This window comes from Xyrauchen texanus, chromosome 7 (assembly GCF_025860055.1).
Source record: "Xyrauchen texanus isolate HMW12.3.18 chromosome 7, RBS_HiC_50CHRs, whole genome shotgun sequence".
Lineage (NCBI taxonomy): Eukaryota > Metazoa > Chordata > Actinopteri > Cypriniformes > Catostomidae > Xyrauchen > Xyrauchen texanus.
The window spans coordinates 11,822,492-11,845,349 of record NC_068282.1 but is presented as its reverse complement, the minus strand read 5'-3'; the positions used below and the strand labels follow the sequence as shown (position 1 = coordinate 11,845,349).

Here is a 22,858-nt window from a genome sequence, read left to right as displayed (position 1 = left end):
TCACTACAACACTCCATCGATCTGGGCTTTATGGCAGAGTGGTCAGACAGAAGCCTCTCCTAAGTGCAAGACACATAAAAAAAGCACTTAAAGAACTCTCAGACTGTGAGAAACAAGTTTCTCTGGTCTGATGAATCAAAGATTGAACTGTTTCTGTCACGGATTGTTGAGGAAGGACCCAAGCGCAGAAGGCAAGTCAAGGGCTTTTATTGAAAAAATAACAAAAAGGCAAACAAAAATTCTCACAAGGGAGAAAACCAACAAACTAAAACAAAACAAAGACAGAACCAACTGGATAACTGAAACAAAACATAGCAACTTACAGGAAGTAACATACACAACAGCACAAAGCAATCTGGCAGAGACATGAGGGAAGAAGGCACAATATATAGGCAGAAAGACACATGAGGAGCAAGTGAAACTAATTACATGAACAAGGACTAAACGAGGAAGAGTAATGAGGAAACGAAGAGGCAGAGTCGAGGAAGCACATGGCAAAACAAACATAAAGTCATGTGCTAACAAACAAGACAAACTGACAAGAGTGCACACATGGAACGACACGATGGCAAGAACAAAGCCATCATTAGCCATGTGCTCCAAAAAAAGACAAGATCAGACACAGGGCATGGCAAGAGAACCAAAACTGAACATGAAGCGATGTGCTCACAAAGACAAGACATGAGTGTCTGGATCTCAACACAGAAGCAAGACCAAACCTGACCGAAGAGGATCCAGACACTATGCTATGAACATAGAACACATACTAGACAGAAGAGCACACAGCAAGAAAAACAACCAAAGTTGTGCGCTCACACAGAGACACAGAACATAAGTGTCAGGATCCTGTCACCACAATAAACATGACTGACGAAGGTGACAGGATCCTGACAGTTTGGTTTCAATTCCAAGCATCATGTCTGGAGGAAACCAGGCACAGCTCATCAACTGCCCAATACCATCCCAACGGTAAAGCATGGTGGTGCTTTATGCTGTGGGGGTGTTTTTTTCAATGGCAGGGACTTGGGGGACTGGTCAGGGTTGAAGGAAAGCTGAAAACAGCAAAATACAGAGTTATCCTTAATGAAAACCTGGTCAAGAGCACTCAGGACCTCAGACTGGTTGACCTTCCAACAGGCCAATGACCTTAAGCACACAGCCAAGACACCGCAAGTGTGACTTAGGGATAACTCTGTGAATGACCTTGAGTGGCCCAGCCAGAGCCCGGACTTGAACCTAATCAAACATCTCTGGAGAGACGTCCACAGACAGTCTCCATCCAACCTGACAGAGCTTGAGAGGAACAGCAGGGAAGAATGGCAGACAATCCCCAAATCCAGGTGTGCAAAGCTTGTCGCATCATACCCAAAAAGACTTGAGACTGTAATCGTTGCCATAGGTTCTTAAACTAAGTACTGAGTTAGGAGTCTGAATACTTATATCAATGTGATGTTTTGTTTTTTCTTTTTAATAAATTTGCAAAGTTATCAAAAATCAGATCCTTGCGAGAGTAAAGTAAAGAAGGATCCTGGAGGGGGCCTGGGAGTATGCTCACGCTACATGTGTTTTGTGGGTCTGGAGAAGGCATATGATCGGGTCCCCCGGGAGATAATGTGGGAGGTGCTGCGGGAGTACGGGGTGGGGGGGTCCCTTCTTAGGGTGATCCAATCTCTGTACGTCCAAAGCGAGAGCTGTGTCCGGGTCCTAGGCACGAAGTCCAGTTTGTTCCATGTGGGGGTTGGTCTCCGCCAGGGCTGCACTTTGTCACCAATCCTGTTTGTGATATTCATGGACAGCATATCGAGGCGTGGTCGGGATGGAGAAGGGGTGCGGTTCGGTGAGCTGGGGATCTCATCGCTGCTTCTTGCAGATGATGTGGTCTTCATGTCATCATCGGTCCGTGACCTTCAGCTCACTGGATCACTTGGCAGTCGAGTGTGAAGCGGCTGGGATGAGGATTAGCACCTCTAAATCTGAGGGCATGTTTCTCAGCAGGAAACCGATGGAGTGCGTACTCCGTGTAGGGAAGGAAGATTTGCCCCAAGTTAAGGAGTTCAAGTACCTCGGGGTCTTGTTCACGAGTGAGGGGACAATGGAGCGGGAGGTTGGCCGGAGAATTGGGGCAGCGGGGGCGGTATTGCACTCGCTCTTTCGCACAGTTGTCACGAAAAGAGAGCTGAGCCGGAAGGCAAAGCTCTCGATCTACCTTTCAATTTTTGTTCCTACCCTCACCTATAGTCATGAAGGCTGGGTCATGACCAAAAGAACTAGGTTGCAAGTACAAGCGGCCGAAATGGGTTTCCTCAGAAGGGTGGCGGGCTTCTCCCTTAGAGATAGGGTGAGGAGCTCAGTCATCCGTGAGGAGCCAGTTGAGGTGGTTTGGGCATCTGGTAAGGATGCCCCCTGGGTGCCTCCTTAGGGAGGTTTTTCAGGCACATCCAGCTGGGAGGAGGCCTCGGGGAAGACCTAGGACTAGGTGGAGAGATTACATCTTCACACTGGCCTGGGAATGCCTCGGGGTCCCCCAGTCAGAGCTGGTTAATGTAGCTTGGGATGCGACCCGACATCGGATAAGCGGTTGAAGATGGATGGATTAATTAAAAATCGGGTTTTGCTCTGTCGTTATGGTATGGTGTGTAGATTGATGTGAAAATGTAATAATAATTTAAAGCATTTTAGCATAAGGCTGCAACATAACAAAATGTGAAAAAATTAACGGGTCTGAATACTTTCTGAATGCACTGTATATATATACTCATATATTGCTGGTACAATACTTAAATGATCTTTAAATTATACATTCTGACCCATATGAGTTTTTTTATTTTTATTATTAATTATTTGACCTTAAATGCTTAAAAAGTTGAAATTAGTTTTGTGGACAAAAATATAATTGTGCCAACATATTAATTTATTTCATTACAAAACTAAAAGTTTATTTCAAAAATAACATTTTTGAAATGGAGAACTTGGGGAAGACCGAATAGCACCCAGCATAGATAGGAACTCCTTCAATACTGTTTAAAAAGCATCTCAGGGTGATACCTGAAGTAGTTGGTAGAGAAAATGTTAAGATTACCTAAGCAAAATCATATGAACCACAGATGTAGTGTAAATAGTTTTTGTCTTAATTTGATCAGTATATCATTTTATAAATTAACACCTTTTTTTGAGCTATTTGCTTAAAAAGTGTGCTTGTGCTTATCTTTCTGGTTCGATAGTATTGTTACCAAATGCTATTAAATTAATAGGCCTACATTTTTATATGAATTAACTATCCAAATATTTTTTGGGCCATTTTTATATTGAGATACTGTATATGATACTTTTATTAAATTTGTCTTCATGCCAGAGACCTATGAGCACATTTTTGCAAATACTCAACTATGTGGAATTTTGCCAAATTGCATGACTATCATTTAAACACAAGATGACGCTCTTAATCACAAATCTGACAATTGTTTCTTCTGCACACTGAACTGCTATCGATAGAGGCAGTATCACTGCATCACACATACAGTATTTTAAGACTGAGACCATCTCTCGGGTCTCTATTTGACTTAAGATGAGTATTTCAATCACTGTTTTCAGGCTGAGTGATTTAATATAGACAATGGAACACCCACTGGAATGTATCAGTCATGATGTATCAGTCATGACACTTCAGCACCATGGACAGGTCTGCTTGCTTCACTTATCTTAACTAATGCATGGACATCATTTAATTACAAACAGTGTTAAAGCTGATGTAAATGTTGATGTAAATACTTTGCTAGGGGTATATAACCTAATATGACACTTGGACCACTTGATTAAAAGTAATTGCAAAAATTACAAAGAAAAGGTCTAAAGTGCATATTGATATTTTTATTATTTAATGCAATAACAGATTTTTGGGGCCACGTTGGGACGCAAATTGACTACTGAATTGTACCACTATCTCACAGACCCAATTTTTTTTTTTAAATGATGGTTTGCAATTTACTTTCATCCTAAATGTTAATCTAAAAATTATATTATATAAAATATTTAACATTACATATATTGTAGGTAACAGGTGGCAAATTAACAATTTTGACCCATAATAGAAAGCAGTTCAATGGAAAGGAGGAGGCGAGAACCGGCCTGGCGATATAAACAATATTTGAATGATTAACTTAAACAAAAGACAAACACAAACACATGACGACATGTCCGCAAATGATCTCTCTCTCATCGCACCACCGTCCGCAATCATCCTTTATCCCTCGCGGAGGCTTAATTAGCCTGATAAGGGACCGGGACTTGGTGTGCATAATCACGACCTGGCCCGCCCTGTCACATTGACCTTTAACTTTTTAAATTTTTTTATTATTATTATTGTCTCACATTTTCTCCCTGTGGATGTATTTCAAGGTAGGACTTGAAATACATCCACAGGTACACCTTCAATTGACTCCTATAAGCATATCAGAAGCTAATTGGCTAATTGCCTAAACCTTAGGCCCTAAAGGCTTGATTTTCTGGAATTTTCCAAGGTGCTTAAAGGCACAGTTAACTTAGTGTATGTAAACTTCTGACCAACTGGAATTGTGATAATGTCAATTAAAAGTGAAACAATCTGTCTGTAAACAATTGTTGGAAAAAGTTATCGTCATGCACAAAGTAGATGTCCTGAACGACCATAGTTTGCCAAAACCATAATTTGCGAATATGAAATGTGTGGAGTGGTTAAAAAATTTGATTTGATGACTTCAACCTAAGTTTATGAAAATTTCTGTCTTCAACTATATATATATATATATATATATATATATATATATATATATATATATATATATATATATATATATATATATATATATATATATATATATAAAATTGTTTAAGTACCAAAAGTGTAGGGCCATTTGGAGAACCTTGGTATGTTATAGTGTTGTTGATTTTTTTGTACTTCCATAAATTATATTTTTATGACTATTATCTATACAAGATTGCTATCACATGATATCTATTTTTTGGTTTATTACAACAGAAATTAGTGCTATATTCTTAAATACTATATCAGGTTGAATTTCTATGCAACAATGGTGAATTATCTGTATCCCATATGAATGTACAGATAAATCTATATGCTATTTCTTACTCAAGGTGGTGCTGTTTTTCAGTGATTGACTTGATTTTTCATTTGGCATTACTATTTGGTGAAGAAACAACATGGAAGTAAACTATACAAAGTACAACACATAAACAGGATGGTATGACTGTTGTCATTTGTGTGTACTACTGAAATAAAGTATAAGTTGTGCATCTATTTTGACCTCAGGCGTAATTTTAGGTAGGGATGATAGGGACATGTCCCTCTCAACTTTCAGAAAATAGAAAATGTCCCGACAAACATTTGGACAATTTTACCACACAGAAAAATTAATTATTGTGTAAATTATTGTCCTACCTTTTCTAAAGTGGCGCATAAACAGTGTTGCCGTGTGGCACCTGTTATTTTTCATGGCACTATTCAGGATGCACCAATCACAGTCGTTTTTTAAGATTTATTTTCTTTTTGTTTTTCTGGAGATAACTTGCTCAGATTTTCATTGGTATCTTACATCCAATCCTTTAAATTAGTAGGTTTTAAAAAGCATAATTTCTGAATGCAGCCCAATGGCCGATTCTGCTTTATCGGCCGGCAAGTGCCCTCTTCAGGAAGACACCTTAAAATGTGAACTATTGTGTCAGAGGTGTAGGATATACACTTGGTGTAAACACTTAGTATAACTCCCAATAAATACTTTATTTTGCACTTTGGAGAAGAGCATCAGGATTAGAAAATTATGTTTTTCAATAAAATAAGGCATTTGTGATAAAAAATTAATAAATCATTCATTTAAGGCTAAGCCGAAGGGCTACTTTGTTCAGGGGGCCTAGTTTTTACAGTACATATAAATAAACAATATGAGAAAAGATCATGTGGGAGAGAGGGGAGTTTGAAATCAGAGTGTGTGGGGAGTTGTCAATGTTCCATTGTCCCCAAATATCTGTTCATCTTGTGATGTCATTTTGCACATGTAAATTGTTAATTTAACCTACCATTTGTTTAGATTTCCATTTTTTGTATTTATTCTTGATAATACATTTGACAGAATTTCACTTTATGTCCCTTGGACATTGTTTTCTTGAGGTAAATCTTCTTGAAATAGATAACCCATTAACTTAACTGCATCACATATTGCTGGATATTATCCAAGTTTATCGCATATAGCATTTTTCCTCCTAACTGTGCAGTGGTCAATTCCTATTTTGTGTATTCTTTAGAAATTCTTAAAAATATATATATATATATAATATGGTGGGGCAGAGAAATACTGTAAGAAATTGTACTTTTTCTATTATAATTTTGCCTATATTACCAGACAGACTTTCTCACATTTTCTTAATACCAACATTTTGAACTATATGCCATATGTCCCTAACAACTTTCAAATCAAACCTACACCCTTGATATAGACTCAATAAGTGCTTGAGAAAATACTTATGTGAATCTTTTGTGTAGAAATGTTATGTGTAGCTCATTATGTGTTCTACAGCCAGTAGCCTCTCAATAAATTTCAGTGTGAATGTAATAAATGTGTTCACTCAAAAAAGAGTTTGTGCAGGTTGTTCAGTTTACTTAATTAACATAACTAAAGCAACACCATTCTAGAACATTTAGTCAGCAGTTGATTTCATTGCGTTCAATTCAATTACATTTGCAATGTTACATTTGAAGTTACATTTGAGTTTGGACTATTCAAATTTACAGTGCAACAGTTTCACTGCACACTTGCTCACCTGGCATATATTAATGATTAATAAAATAAATCAAGTAAGACCCACTTAAGAAAATAAATTAAATCAAACATAAGTCAATTTAGTTTGACATACCTAATATAGTTGAGTTAAAACTACTATAGTGCATTGATTTAACCTAATCTAACTGAGTTATGTTGGCTGAATGAAACTTCATTTGAATAAAAGAAATTAAATTGCTTGTAAAAACTTCCTTAAAATTCAATAAGTAAGGGTACTGGCTTAATTTAGTGTAGATTTGTCCTGACTGCTTGATCTCTTTGATATTTAAAAAATAAATAAATAAATAAATAAAATAAAAAAAGAATAAATAAAAAAATATATATATATATATATATATATATATATATATATATATATATATATATATATATATATATATATATATATATATTAATATATATATAAATATATTTTATTTATTTATTTATTTATTTTTATATATTCTAATTTTTATATTTTCTAATTGTCTTGAAAATATTTTGACATTTTTACACTATCGGCTTAAAGAGTGGAATAATTGATGCCTAAACAGTTACACACCCTTAAAAATTAATAGCTATAATTTATGAACCAATAAAACCCAGCGCTTCTCAGAAATCACATTTGTGACACGCGCGCGCGCGCATTCTGCATATTCATAATTCATACCGAGTCCATGATATGTTTAACAGCTTGAACAGCTGGCCAGTAAGTGACGCCTGACGTCTACTCTCGATAGAATAATCGTGCATGATGGCGTGTGCGCGCGCTCCCGGATCGAAGCGACTGCGTCTTCGCGAGCCCTCGTGAGACAGGGAAATCCGTGCGTTAGGAATACCCGAGGAGGAATCACTCTTTTTATTTCTAGACCCGGGGATTCGTACCACTTCCTATCTGTTTCGCCACACATAGGCTGCCGGGAAACATCTCTCGTCATATGTCTCTCCTTTAAGACGGACCGATCGCTCCAGTCACCGGAGGTTCCCATGTTGACTCTCCCCATCCCCTCCAAAACAAGAGAGCACAAGACATAACGGAATCGTACCTGCTCCGATCGTTTACGAACCGAATGCGTATGTATAAACGATGTCATTTATTCAAATAGCGCTACATCGGATTGATTTCGATTGCTTAAATGAATCGTCGGAGGGGGACTATATTCCATCGCCAGTTCAAGGAATGGTGCACGTCATGTCTCGGATCTCTAAACTCTTGTGTGTATGGCAATATTAAAGACTCCCTACTGATTGGTAACGTTCACATATTTGTATTGTGGTGCCAAATTGGGGGACCAGGATTGCTTGATGTCGGAATACAGCGCCAAGGCTTGGTTGTCGACAGTGTGCTTGCGCAGATGGCGAACACAAGCGATCCGGGGGAAAGCAACCCCTCGCTCCAGAATTATTCCATCACCGCCTCTTCGGTCAAACTGGCCACGTTGGGTCTCATCACCTGCGTCAGCCTGCTCGGGAATATCGGGCTCTCTCTCCTGGTGCTGAAAGACAGCTCCCTTCACAAGGCTCCGTACTATTTCCTCCTCGACCTGTGCGTGGCTGACATCATCCGCTCGGCAGTGTGTTTCCCGTTCGTGATGATCTCCATCAGCAACGGCTCCGTGTGGAGCTACAGCATCATCAGCTGCAAGATCATCGCGTTCATGGCCGTCTTGTTCTGTTTCCACATCGCCTTTCTGCTCTTCTGCGTTAGCGTAACGCGCTACATGGCCATCGCGCACCACCGGTTCTACTCTAAACGCATGACGCTATGGACATGCGTCGCGGTCATATGCATGGTATGGACCCTCTCCGTCGCAATGGCATTCCCTCCGGTATTCGATGTCGGGACGTATACATTTATACGCGAAGAAGAGCAGTGCGTATTCGAACACCGATACGTGAAAGCCAACGACACGCTGGGTTTCATGCTCATGTTGGCTGTGATCGTGGGCACGACGCATGTTGTGTATGTCAAAATGCTGTGCTTTGTTTACGACCACCGTAAAATGAAACCCGCTCAGCTGGTTCCGGCGATCAGCCAGAACTGGACATTTCACGGGCCGGGGGCGACGGGCCAGGCGGCCGCCAACTGGATCTCGGGTTTCGGACGCGGCCCCACGCCGCCGACATTAGTGGGCATCAGGCAAGCGGCGCACAACGTCAGTCGCAGACTGCTCGTCCTGGACGAGTTCAAGATGGAGAAACGGATAGGGAAGATGTACTACTTGATCACTCTAGTGTTTCTGCTCTTATGGGCCCCGTATATTGTGTCGTGTTACATTCGGGTATTTGTGAAGGGCAACGCGGTTCCTCAGGTGTACCTGACCGCGGCTGTGTGGTTGACGTTCGCCCAGGCGGGGGCGAATCCTATCATATGTTTCATATTCAATAAAGAGTTAAGAATGAGATTCAGAGCCTGCTTTCCGTGCTGCCTGACCACAGAAACCCCCATGGAGCCGTACTGTGTCATTTGAAGTACGTTTATTCATGAAATTCGTTTCAAAAGGTTTGAGAAACAATGTTTTTCTCATTACACTAGTTAAATAAATGCCTCTTGGTTTGCTATTTTACAATCCAATGGTTTCATTCATCTGTGAAGGAATAGTTAACCTAAAATTAAATTTTGCCATCATTTATTCACTAATATGTTGTTCTAAACCTGTTCTTTCTTCCTAGGAGATATCATGCAGAATGTTCAGTCTCAGTCACCATTCACTTTTCATTGCATGTATGAAAAATGAATGAAAGTTAATGGTGATAAGACTATCCGTCTTTAACATTCTGCAACATCATGAGGGTGATTAAATGATGACACATTTTTCAATTTGTGGTGAACTATCCCTTTTAGCATCCAAATAATTTTTGGGGCCACAGCATGTCATATTTTCCTTCATTAAAAGGTAAAATCACAGACCTGTTACACCTTTGCATATCGGAAGATGCATATATGCAATCCACATAATGATGCACAATATGTATAAAGAGAATTTATTTATATTCCGGACTATTCTTTATATCTTACAGTATATGTCATATATTTGCTATGAGCTTAATATACTTTTTTTGTGTGAAAAAAATGTCCAGAGGATTTCTACTGTCACATGGACTAAATGTGAATAAACCATGTCCTTCCCACATTCCCTTTAAATTGATTCTGGAAAATTGTTCTCAGTGGACGTGAGCAAAGTCAGCTTTTAGCTGATGGATCAGTGTTGGAGACCATGATTTGTATTTTAATTCAAATAAACAGCTGATCATGAATGTGCTGTGTTGGTGTGCTAAATCAATATTAGAACCAAATGCCCAAAGAAATGCAAGCAAAAGCCCAACAAGGTATTAAAGGTTGGGGATTTTGATGTCAGCTCGACTAAACTGATGTAAAACGTCTGATTTTTGGTCCTGTTTTGCTAAGCTTCCATCTCATTACTTGCTCTTAGATGTTGTGGGGGAAAAAACATACTGAGACATAATGTAATGTTTCAGACACACTCATCCAGGGAGAATTTTTTGGCTGCGTTTCCATCCCCCACCCTCCCTACGGATGGTTATATAATGCACAGTCCTTTTTTCCTGAAACACCCCTCAGCACAACTCCATTCGTATGATCTTGTACTATGTTGTTGCACTGACACAATGAATGCAAGCCACTGGAGATGGTTGTGTAATCAGATTATTTATCTTCGATAAATTTAAACAATGTATTCTGGGCAGTTGTTTTCTACATGAAAGCAGGAAAAACTCAAAGAAGGAAGATGGAAGAACCTAACCCACATAGACACTAAGGGCTTCGCAATATTTAGATGAGGGGTAATACAAAAATGTCATCAGGACACTCCAGTCGTGAGTATGTGGTTACTAGAATACTTTTAAGAACTTTAAGAGTTAAAAAAAAACATACATTTAAAGACCCCATGAAATCAAATGACAAGCAGTTTTCGGTCCTGTGTAGCTGGTGCATTTCCCATTGAAACAGGAATTTTGGTCAGACATATCAAAGGCCTTGTTCCCTCAAAAAAAAAAAAAAAAAAAAAAAGCTTTACATCACAGCCATGACCTATGATTTGCTTCTTGCAAGTGGCTAGACCTTTCAAGCTCCAAAAATCACATAAAAGCAGCATAAAAGTAATCCATACGACTCCAGTGGTTAAATCCATGTCTTCAGAAGTGATTCAATAGAAGCGGTGTGGGTGAGAAGGATTGAAAAAAGGATTGAAATATTGATTTGTTTCTCACCCAAAGTGATTGCATCACTTCAGAAGACATATATTTAACCACTGGAGTCGTATGGATCAATTTTATGCTCCTTTTATGTGATTTTTGGAGCATGAAATGTCTGGCCACCATTCACTTGCATTATATGGACCTACAAAGCTGAGATATTCTTCTAAAAATCAATGTTCGTGTTCAACAGAAGAAAGAAAGTCATAAACATCTGGTATTTCATGCAAGTGAGTAAATAATGAGAGAATTTTCCTTTTTGGGTAAACTATCCCTTTAAGTGTGGACGTTGCCTTAGTGGCTTTTCAGAGAAAATTCTTGCAGTTCCTTCAATGAGATGCACTAACAGATAATATCGCAAAGTAAAATGACATTATATACTTGGTGAACCATCTGCATGCATCTGTAGAAATGTAGTGAAAAGGTCCATCAGCTAATTGGAGCGTTTTATTTGAGTGGAGAGAAAGAAATAGGCCACATAGCTGCTGAGCTGTTAACACTATCCTTCTGTTTTCAGATCAGTTTCTGGTCTCCCTTTTAACATTTTCAGCCCAATCCTCATTAGGATGCTGGTCGCAGATCAGTGCTCAAGGTAAAACATATAGCCCTATGCACTTGCCTTATTATATATACATATCCAGCCGCCTTGCATTCCTGCCTTGTGTAAAGATGCACTCCATATATTGCTTCTTTTTTGGCCTTCCTCCAGCTAGTGCATTAATGCAGCAGTTATAGTCTGGTGGAAAGACACACTTATTTGAAAAGCTGGCCATGAATATTTTATCCACACACAAAAAAAAACACACAGTGTAAACTTTCTCCAGCATATAGTGCTTTGTACAGTTTATTTCATTTAGACTCTAAGTGGCAGCATTCATAGACTATTTTTCCAAAGCTCTGCAAAAGCTTATACTGTATAAACATTTCAGAAAAAATAGTACAAAATGCTTTTTAAGCTTGTCTGTTATTTAATAATGGCATTGTACTGGATCTTTACATGTTGTTCTAGCTATAGCAGTCTGAATGGTCTTTAAGATGGCAATGGGCAATAAATTAAGTGACTGCAGGCTTTTGCCCAGGCAGTTTTCTGCCTCCGATACGCTGAACTGAAAAAGGAATAGTGTCAGAGTGGTTTTATAGATCTTCTATAGGCCCACCCAGTAATCTCAACAATATACCAAAGACTAATTGGATATTAGACTTTATTTTACAGGTTATCAGGAGCCTTATTTGATTCCAAATGTCTTGCCATAGAAGAAGCTTTAGGCATAATCATAACTCTTCATTCGTGAAATGATTACTGAAACAGAATTACAGTGAATAAGAATCTTGAGACAAAAATAAAAGGCTAAATTTACACCTTAAAACCATTATAAATGTGAAATATATGATACGGATGGATTTAGAGTTTTTTTTTTTTTACCTCACACTGCTCTGATAGCAAGAACAACACTTCGGCCATGTCAGTATTTTCAGTAACATTTGCCTTTGTATCAAGATGCCTTTTAATTACATTCTCTAAAACATTACAACATGAAATACTCCACATCTCTTACTCCACGTCGGGTTTTTTTTCCTATTATGCAGGAAATTCTGTAGTTGAGATTATAATAATAAAACCAAAACTTTAACATTAATGCAAATAATATTTCTAATTTTTTTAGCTTTACAATTTACTTTCTGTAGGAATTCCACAAAATTAATCAAATAAATAATTTATTAGTCACATTATTTGATAATCACTATCGTGTATAGTGATTATCACGAGAATATGGCGAATAAAAGCTTGTACAATATTTGTAATTCTTTATTTATTTTGTTCATTATATGAGATTCTGGCAAAATCTTCGGCTTTTGAATTTTTGCGGCTAGTTTATCATTTTCCATAAAGATGAAATAAATTCAATAAATTAAATTCATCTGAAATCAATCCAGAAAATTGCACTTTTATAACTATACACTTTTCTTTTACATGGATTAGCACATTATACAGCCATAAATCATAATCAGAGGTAATGATCCTGGAACGGAAATGGCGGGAGACATTTGGATTTGTCGCCAGATGTGGGGATGCAAGCTAGGTTGGGCAGACAGGGGCATGTGTGATGGAGTCTCTTGCCAAAGAACGGCACCTAGGGAGAAAACAATAAGAAATGAAAACATAATAAAATGAGATATTTAATGCATTACAAATAGCATTTGTACATTTAAAGGGCACCTATTATGGAATTTTGAAAATTACCTTTCATGTAGTGTGTAACATAGATTTAAGTGAACAAAAACATCCTGCAAAGTTTTATATATGAAAGTTCACCGTAAAAAAAGTTATTGTCTCTCAGAAGTAGGAGTTGACTCTGAGTCAATGTAATGAATCGTTTTTTCCAATAAGTCATTTTCCTTTTCGTTGTGATGTCAAGACGAAAAATTATCAAATTGTCCGCGCCCACTCATTGCGCGCGCAGACACCAGGGAAAACTTGAAAACATCATGTCGACAACAAGACGCTGTGTTCTGAAGTGCATATCAAAAACGACCTTATTTTCACTGCCCAGGGACGAGCATGTGAAGAATCAGTGGCTAGAGTTTATATTTACAACTATACCACACAAGTATAGCCCGAACCTTGTGCTGTGTTCGCGTCATTTTAATGACGATTGCTTTACGAACATGAATGCTTTCCAATTTTTTTGAAATATGAGAAATGTTTGTCGATGTTATTGGAGTTGTCATAAAGAATAGAGCAATAACTTGTAGTAAAGCAGTGCTTTACCAATATGTTTATGCGTTGGGCTAACGCAAACAATAACTGATTGGGTGTTTACCACCGAACTTTGGGCTATGATCGCTAACATAAATCAACTCAAATTCCTTCTCTGATTTTGATTTTTTTACTACAAAGCGGTGATGGGCGTTCCGTTTCCGACAATCTCTGCACAGAGTATACCAATCACAACTGACTGGGTCATCTGACCAATCACCGCAGATTAGCGTCACGCAAAGGAGGGGTTTGCAAAAATGAGTTGTTGAACGAATCATTTGGGAGTCGGTGAGCAAATCAGGTAAACATAAATGCATATTATAAGACAACAAAAGACTCCCAAAACAATATTAGGAACATTTTAAATGCCATAATAGGTGCTCTTTAACTTATATGTTTTGTGTAATTCTTTTTAGTAGTCTTTATTATATGTATAAAAATAATCTTTGTAATGCACTTTGAATTACTATGTATGAAATGTGCTTTATGAATAAACTTGCTTTGCCTTAAAAAAATTACAACTTTTTATTATTTGGTTATTTATCAAGGAATACAGAATAGTGGGTGTTGGGGTTGAGAAAAAAAAAGTAAAAATGCACCTTCTGCACAGTCTACAAATAATGATACCAATAAAAATGTACATTTCAAACAGAATACTAATATATATATATATATATATATATATATATATATATATATATATATATATATATATATATATATATATATATATATATATACATTTTATATTTTAACGCATTTGATTCTAATTATTAGGTTCAGCAATTTGCATAGATGACGCTCACAATGTACATTTCTGCAACAACGCTCTTTACTCATCTCACTCGTAAAAATGGGCTACAACAGATTCTATATTTCTCAAACTTCATCAACAATAATATAAATAAATAAATAAATCGAGGCATTGAAAAAAACAACATTTTAAGATAAAAAGGAATGAATAACGAAGGCTTTAATGAGTAGGAAGCACGAGGAGAAAAGGTAGCATTAGGGAGGAAGTGAGAAAATGAACCTTGTGGCTCAATGGATGACACTCTTCTCCCTCTTGACCCATTGGAATACACATTCGCAGGCTACGGATCCACAGGCTGATGGCACAACACATGCCTCCTCCACACTGCAAGTCCTTCTCACATGCCTGCACAAACACACATAAAAACAGGTCTTAGGGCTCTTCTCTCAAAAAAAATACATCAACATTCAACTTTCACCTCCAGTATGAAAAAACAAACCAATGATGATATATTCAGTATCCACCAGAGATGGAGTCTTGATCTTGTGATCTCAGTCTTGAGGCCTCCCTAGACAACATAAACGTTGCCATTGTTTGGTCGGAATCTGGGTCTCGGTTTGTGATCTCAGACAACAGCATTATTGTAATTTAAGTTGAATTACGTTTTTTGGAAATGTTTTCTCTCATTTACTTTAGACAGCCTGGTTATTACAGACAGGTCTTGAACTCTGGTGCCCACCTTGGATCCAGGCTACTGATTTGCCTTAACAGGTCATGTAGGATAGAGGTCTTGGTTTGTTTAATGGCATTGGCTTCATCTCAATCTTTTAGGGTTTACGGTGTTACGTTGTCAACTAAATTGTAAAATTGGATACCTTACACACAAAAGGGTTAGTAAGCGTTTTTATCAAACTTACATCACGGTAACACACATATTGTTTACATCTTGTGGCTGTACTTTTGAAACAGTGAGTATTTTAGTGTTTAGGATTGCCCCATTCACTTCCATTGTAAGTGCCACAATTTTTCTTTTTAAGAAAATGAGGGACAAGTCTAAATTAAGTTTTGTGGTAATCAACATTATGCTACAAATGCTGTTAATTGAGCTTAACTTGTTTTGAACCTGGAATATCCCTTTAAAAAACGTCTGTTTTATGCATCTATGAATGTACTGTATGTTTATATGTATTGTTTATGATTATAGTATTACATCATACCATCTATTTGTGTATGCGTTATAACCAGGATTTCAATAGGAAAATTTAAGCACTGTAAAAATGAAACAATCTTGAATAGTTAAATGACAGCTTTAAATTGTGCCAATATTTAGAGGCCTTTTTAATTGTATTTGATCATTATTTAGATATTGCTTATTTTAGGTAATCCCACTAATGTCAACAAGATTTTAGTAAAAAAAAAATATATATATATATATATACATGAGAGCATTAATTTGTCTCCCTGTAGTTGGTTCACTATAATCAATTTCTTTAGCAAAAAACCCCTACAATTTAGGTTAACATTCATGTGTAGTAACATTAAGCTCAATGAATGACTTCTCTCAAAGAGTTATTGAGATAAAACAATGAACACAAGAGCTTTAAAAGTGAATAAAACTCGTATTAATGCATTGGTACTACTGTATTGTTTCTGCCTCTTTATCAACATCACAATCTAATTGATGGGCTTTGGTGATGTCCCCATATAATGGAGCTTAAATGAAAAGAAATACATTATATTGAACATTAATTCTTCTTCTTTTTTTTTTTTTTTTTTGCATGATTAAAGACACAGAAATAACAAACATAAATCTCCTCTAAAAGTTTTACAATAATGAAAATAAAGTTTACAGCAAATATTTAAAAGAAGATGCACAAATGATTTCCTCAATTCATGTGTATAATTCAAACATGAAATCAGTGATTTTCAATCTTTATAAATATTAACATTTGATACTAATGTAGTACCACAGAATAACAGTAAATAAATACAATAAAAGCAATATTAAATATAATATTATTGAATATAATTATAAAAATGAGAAAAATCTATATTAAATATTAGTGTTTAATCCAATCTGGACTGACCATACATAAATTGTAAAAGTCACTCACCCCAGTAATGACTGCAGTCGAACCATGCGACACCAGCAACAGGCAGAGAAGGAAAGAGATGCTGGAACTCATTGTCTTCAAATGCTGCCTTTACTTCAGGTTTCTCTCCCCTGGGGGGGTCAAAGCACTATAAAATTGTCTTTTGCTTAAACACACCCAAAAAGTGTATTTTTTTATCCCCCTCAGGCGCAAATGTCCAACAAGTACAATGGGTTGCCACTTAATGTGTGTATGTAGTATGTACACCCAAAAACGTTACGACAGGTGTCTTCAAAGTTGTTCTGATGAGGGATGGAAGGCTTATAAGCACAGTCCTCCATTCACAGTTATCAGTGAATCACTCAATCACATATTCATAGAAGAAAAAGTACGAAAGAGATGAACAAAGAAAAACCAAGGTAACATCATGTGGGGGTTCCACCCACACTCCTAAGACATTTTACACCCCCTACTTACCAATGATACATTCCCAATGATGTTGTCTTCTGATAGAGGTCTCAACAAAAAGAAAAAATAATTTAGTGATAAATTTGAAAAATCCTGAATTAAAGGGTTAACAGATATATATATATATTTGACCTATAAAATTCACAATATTTCCCCAAGGCCACGAAAAGCATTTAGACCCAAATTTCAGTTCACGAATCTGAAAAAAACTAAACCAAACAATAATAATAAAATAAAATGACGTGCAAAACACAAAAAGTGGACTTTTTCCCACTCACAGGGTCATTTTGCATAATTGTTCAGTATTTGCTTTATTGCAGAAAAGATTTGAAAAGGCATTATGAAATAGTAAGGAAAAATGATGAAGTTATGAATGGCTCTGGTTTTCAAAGGCCATGGTCGACAACGTCAGCTGCAAGCGTCCTTCAGCATTAAGAACAATAGTTCAAGGTGGAGAATAAGTTGAAAACCTCCTTTACGCACACCAAAGAATATGAAAGAGCTGCCAGTCAATATTGTGATCACAGGGATCACAGGGAAGAGATAAACAACCACTTATTCAAAAAATAAATGTACCACTACTGACAGATAAATAAACATTTTCTTCACACTACTCTAAAAGTTCCAACCTTGCTTTGTTTTCAGGTTTTTAAGAGTCGAGGAAGCACAGCATCAGGACAGAAACAGATTGGGTCATTCAGGTGAAAAATCATTGCACATTGGCTGGTACACTCAGTGACTCCAAAAAGTATTTGGACACTTAAGCTAAACTTACAAAATATATTCATAATATATGTTATCCCATTAGATAACAGATAAATAAAACAAGATAAATCAAGTGGCATAGTGGCAATGCTAGACCCAACTTCCCATTTGTTATCCATTTTTTAAATCTAACTGACTGACATAGCAGAGTAACAACATATGTAGTTCAGCTCATATGGACATGTTTCACTAAGGTAGATTAGTTTTATGATTTAAAACCTAACATTAAAGGGATGGGTCACTAAAAATGTATATATATATGTATTATATCCCCTTTTCTCCCAATTTGGAATGCCTAATTCCAACTATTTACTAGGTCCTCGTGGTGGCGCAGTTATTCACCTCAATCCATGTTTTGGAGGACATGTCTCAGTTACCTCCGCTTCTGAGACGTCAATCCACGCATCTTATCATGTGGCTCGCTGTGCATGACACCATTGAGACTCACGCTACTCTCCGCGATCCACGCACAACTTAACACGCGCCCCTACCAAGAGCAAGAACCACTTAATAATAAATAGTCACACATTATACATACATCTCTGCATATACATGGTGAAATTATTTATTTTTCACATATCCCAGCTAAGCTGGGGTCAGAGTGCAGGGTCAACCATGATACAGCACCTGGAGCAGATAGGTTCAAGGGTCTTGCTCAAGGGCCCAACAGTGGTGTCTTGGTGGTGTTGGGGCTTGAACCCCTGACCTTCTGGTCAGTAACCCAGAGCCTTAACCGCTGAGCCACCACTGCCCTAATCGTGACCACGAGAAGGTTACCCATGTGACTCTATCCTCCCTAGCAACCGGGCCAATTTGGTTGCTTAGGAGACCTGGCTGGAGTCACTCGGCACACCCTGGATTTGAACTCGCGACTCCAGGGGTGGTAGTCTGTGTCAATACTTGTTGAGCTGCCCCGGTGCCACCCCACCCCAAATAATTTACTCACCCTCATGCCATCCCAGATGTGTTTGACTTTCTTTCTTCTGCTGAACACAAACAAACATTTTTAGAAGAATATCTCAGCTCTGTAGGTCCTTATAATGCAGGTGAATGGTAGACAGAACTTTGAAGGTCCAAAAAGCACATAAAGGCAGCATAAAAGTAATCCATAAGACTCCAGTTGTTAAATCCATGTCTACAGAAGTGATTAGGTAGGTGTGGGTGAGAAACAGATCAATATTTAAGTCTTTTTATACTATAAATACCCACTTTCACTTTCACCTTTCTTTTTGATGATTCACATTCTTTGTGCATATCACCACCTACTGGGCATTTATAGTAAAAAAGGATTTAAACATTGAACATGTTTCTCACTCACAGACAATGTCGATTACTTTTATGATGCCTTTTTGTGCTTTTTGGGCCTATAAAGTTCTGGCCACCATTCACTTGCATTGTATGGACCAACAGAGCTGAGATATTTTTCTAAAAATCTTCATTTGTGTTCTGCAGAAGAAAGGAAGTCATACACATCTGTGATGGCATGAGGGTGAGTAAATGGCAAGAGAATTTACATTTTTGGGTGAACTATCCATTTGTCACGGATCCACCATGCTATTGCTCACTCTCCCCTGAGTGTTAATCACACACATCTGCACTCCATTAATGGCCAATCAAGTACTGCATATATACCCAGCCTTCACTCTGTTCTCATAGTTAGTATCTCAGAGATGTCAGACCTCTCGTCTATATTCTACCTGTGACTACAGACTCCCTAGTTTGCTGATACTTACTTAAACTTACTGTGTTTAGTGTTCTCCTCACCTGATGTTGGTGTTGTTTATCCCCACGCTCATTCCCCAGCTAAGATCAAAGGACTGTTGTGAGTTTCACCTTTCATCTGTACATCGCTAATATACCCTCCCTAGATAATACTCACCGTCTGTTTACATCTCAACCGTTTCTGGATTGTCTCACATGTTGTTTACATCACTGCTTCATATCATCTACTCAATAAAATCCTGCAGTTGAGTTCATATCTTTGCCTCTGCGAGTCTCTCCGTGATACTCTTAAAGTTTTGTCAAATGTTTATGCTGGAAAAGGGTGCTTGTGCTGTTTTTCCCTTAAATAAATGCCACTTGGCTTTATATTTTGTTATTTAATGCAATGACATTCAAACATTCATGAGTGGCTTAGTTGTCTAAACACTATTTGGAGCCAATATGCGAAATACATTACTCGACAGTCGATCCCTGTGTTTCATTATGGAGTGTTGCCATTTGTCCATCCATCTGTTTGTTTGTCAATCAATCTGCCAAATGGAGTTAAACAAACACAAAATGTTTGCTTCATAACTGAATTGCCAATAATTGCTGACCCATTACATTTGAAGTGGCCAGTAATGACAGTATGAATTTGTTTGCTCTCATATGAACAACCACAATTGACATTCATAAATAAGTGAAACACAACACCTTTTTTGATTATGCTCACAAATGTGGTGCTTTCAGCTTTAAAAGGTTATTCAATATTTCTTTGGGTGAACCAACTCTTTAATTAGAAATGTTTATGAACAATCACAAATATTAATAGAAATGTATTTAAGAGTCAATTTCCAATACATCTCAGCTTTTGTATTGCAGTTAAGATAGTGACCATCATTGCCAACACAATAATGTAGCCTCAGCTTCATAAAGGACTTATTAAAATCCCATTAGTGCCATCTCTCTCTTTCACCCTACTTCCTGTCTATGTGCCAGGTGTTTCGACTTGGCCTCCTTTCCCCACAGAGCTTCTCTAATTTCTGGGTTATAAGTGCACATATTTGCCATTACTTCAGACCAAGAGTGATGAGAACAGTTTAAAGAACTACATGAGCAGGGATACAGTAGAACAACAGTCTTGTATCTTACAAATTAGTGATACATGTAATATCTAAGCCTTCCCTGTCTGTAGTATCATGGTTTGTTAACAAGAACCCCATAATCCAGTGCCATAATCCTTTATAATGCTTGGGTAACCAGAACAGATGGTATAGAGACTAGATTTGAGCAAACTGCAGTAGAGATAATTACATAGCAGCTCTTTTGTAGCTGATGTAGTACTTACCAAGTGTTAGGGGAAAACGTAAATGTTTAATGCGGAACAGACATCGAATGTGAAACAGATTCACCACAGTCGCTAAACAGACTCGGTGCCCAATTGACTCGTACTCTATTTCTTAAAGAGTATATGTGACAAGATATTTCCCACTAGATCCACCAATGTTCATTTTGATTGATTGACTGATCTAATCTATTAGTCTCAGGTGGTTCAATCCATATCTTCAGAAGTTATATGATCAATATTTAAGTACATTTTTGCTAGACATTCTTCTCCCTGCCCAGTCAGGGGCATATGCATGAAGAATGTGAATCACCAAAAACACAAGAAGAATGTGAAAGCGAAAGATAAAGTGGAGGTTGACTGAGCAGGGAGGATAGTATGTAATAAAATATTGATCTGTTTCTCACCCACACATGTCAAATCACTTCTGAAGACATGGATTTAACCTGTTGATATGCAATCGACCACACGCGGTAGTGACGTCACTCTGCTTACATTTAATATAGAATTTACTGTCTATATATGTAATTAATGTTAACAAATTATACATCTTTTCAAAGGACTAAGGGTTCAACATTGATATCCGATCTGTTTCATGATAGCAATGCTCCAGAAACAGCAATTTAGTTATTTGTGCCAGGAGTACAAATGAAAACATACAATATCAAAACGGGACTTTTTATGAAATAGTGATCACTAGATGAATCCAGATGAGTCAATTGTCCATGACAAGCGTTCATTGAAAAACATCCAATAGCACTTTTTGTCCATTAAATGGTCTGCACTTATATAGCACCTTTTTAACCTTAATGGTATTCAAAGCACTTTACACTGTGACTCATTCACACACACATTCATACACCAATGGTGGCAGAGCTGCCATGCAAGGTGCTAACCTGCCATTGGGAGCAACTTGGGGTTGCTTGGGGACACTTCAGCATGTGGAGTCGTGTGGGCCGGAATTTGAACCACCAACCCTGCAATTAGTGGCCGACCCGCTCTACCAACTGAGCCACTCGCCTGAAAGAATTACCCTTCGTCGTCATTCTTCAACAAACTATGAAATCTGAGTGGCATTCATGTTGTAAAACTGTATATGATCTTATATACTAGAGTCTCATAAAAAATATTAGCCTGCCTCCAAAGTCTATTTTTTTAAAATGAGTCATAGTTTTATTCAGAATAGCCAAGCAGTGCCGTCAGATTTTGTGTCGTCTTGAAAGGTGGAGCCTTTGATTTTCGAGGCTACAGGCGCTGGCTCGGAGACGATCGAGGCTACAGGCGCTGGCTAGTTGGCGGAGGCTGGAGAGCAGAGGCCTTTCTTCTCCTCCTCCTCCTCCGGGCGGATGAAGTTGGCAGCGCTGGTTTGTTGACCACGGCAGGCGTGGGGGTTGGCTCACTCACCGTGACTGGCGAGGAAAGCCCAGAGGTGGGAGCCGGGATCAGCAGAGGTGGCTCCCCGGCAGCGAACTCCTCCACGATGAGTCCCACATACTCCCGCCAGGTGCAGTCTCCGGCAGTTCCCACCACCGGTGTTTGGGAACACCGAACCGGTACGCCACCTTCAAGGTATGGTCATCCCAGCCGGTGTAACTGGCCACACTGGCAAAGAAGTGGGAGAATTCCCGCACAGACAAGTCCGCCTCTGTCAGCTCTTTGAGGAACCCTGCTAGATCCATTGTGGGTCGATTGTTCTGTTAAGATGAGTAGGTAAAGGCAGATGAGGGTTACGATCTAAATGCAGTTGTTTTTTATTAAAACGTGAAAACAGACAAAACAGGAACAAATGAAACATCCACGATGGGAAACTAAAAATAAAAGCACAAAAACATCAAGGGACCACGAACGGGGAGAACAGGTTGAACAGGGCGAAGAACAAACATCCATACACATCAACAATCAACAGGGGAATGAAGAAACAGCAGGGTTTAAATACACAGGAGACATGAT

The 22,858-nt window shown here is 38.0% G+C and overlaps 2 protein-coding genes across 2 annotated transcripts; one reads left to right on the top strand and one right to left on the bottom strand.

The window, feature by feature from the left end:
• The first annotated feature begins 7,611 nt into the window (after window positions 1–7,611).
• Window positions 7,612–10,049, top strand: LOC127646985 (probable G-protein coupled receptor 173). The gene has a single exon (XM_052131012.1). It carries the CDS (start codon window positions 7,946–7,948, stop codon window positions 9,278–9,280), a length of 1,335 nt encoding a protein of 444 aa, XP_051986972.1. The 5' UTR covers window positions 7,612–7,945; the 3' UTR covers window positions 9,281–10,049.
• Window positions 10,050–13,030: 2,981 nt separating this feature from the next.
• prok2 (prokineticin 2) lies at window positions 13,031–16,722 on the bottom strand. Its single transcript, XM_052131015.1, has 3 exons — window positions 16,651–16,722; window positions 14,816–14,941; window positions 13,031–13,156 (listed from the first exon to the last, which is right to left on the bottom strand). The coding sequence occupies exons 1-3, from the start codon at window positions 16,720–16,722 to the stop codon at window positions 13,031–13,033; spliced, it is 324 nt and encodes a 107-aa protein (XP_051986975.1).
• Window positions 16,723–22,858: the final 6,136 nt, after the last annotated feature.

Excerpts from the sequence above, each read along its gene's own strand:
- LOC127646985 (XM_052131012.1), top strand. The coding sequence starts at position 7,946 with ATGAATCGTCGGAGGGGGACTATATTCCATCGCCAGTTCAAGGAATGG.
- prok2 (XM_052131015.1), bottom strand. The coding sequence starts at position 16,722 with ATGAGTTCCAGCATCTCTTTCCTTCTCTGCCTGTTGCTGGTGTCGCAT. Across the intron at positions 14,942-16,650 it reads CGACTGCAGTCATTACTGGG|GCATGTGAGAAGGACTTGCA; the intron begins GTGAGTGACTTT and ends GTGTTTGTGCAG. Across the intron at positions 13,157-14,815 it reads GTCATCCATTGAGCCACAAG|GTGCCGTTCTTTGGCAAGAG; the intron begins GTTCATTTTCTC and ends TTTTCTCCCTAG.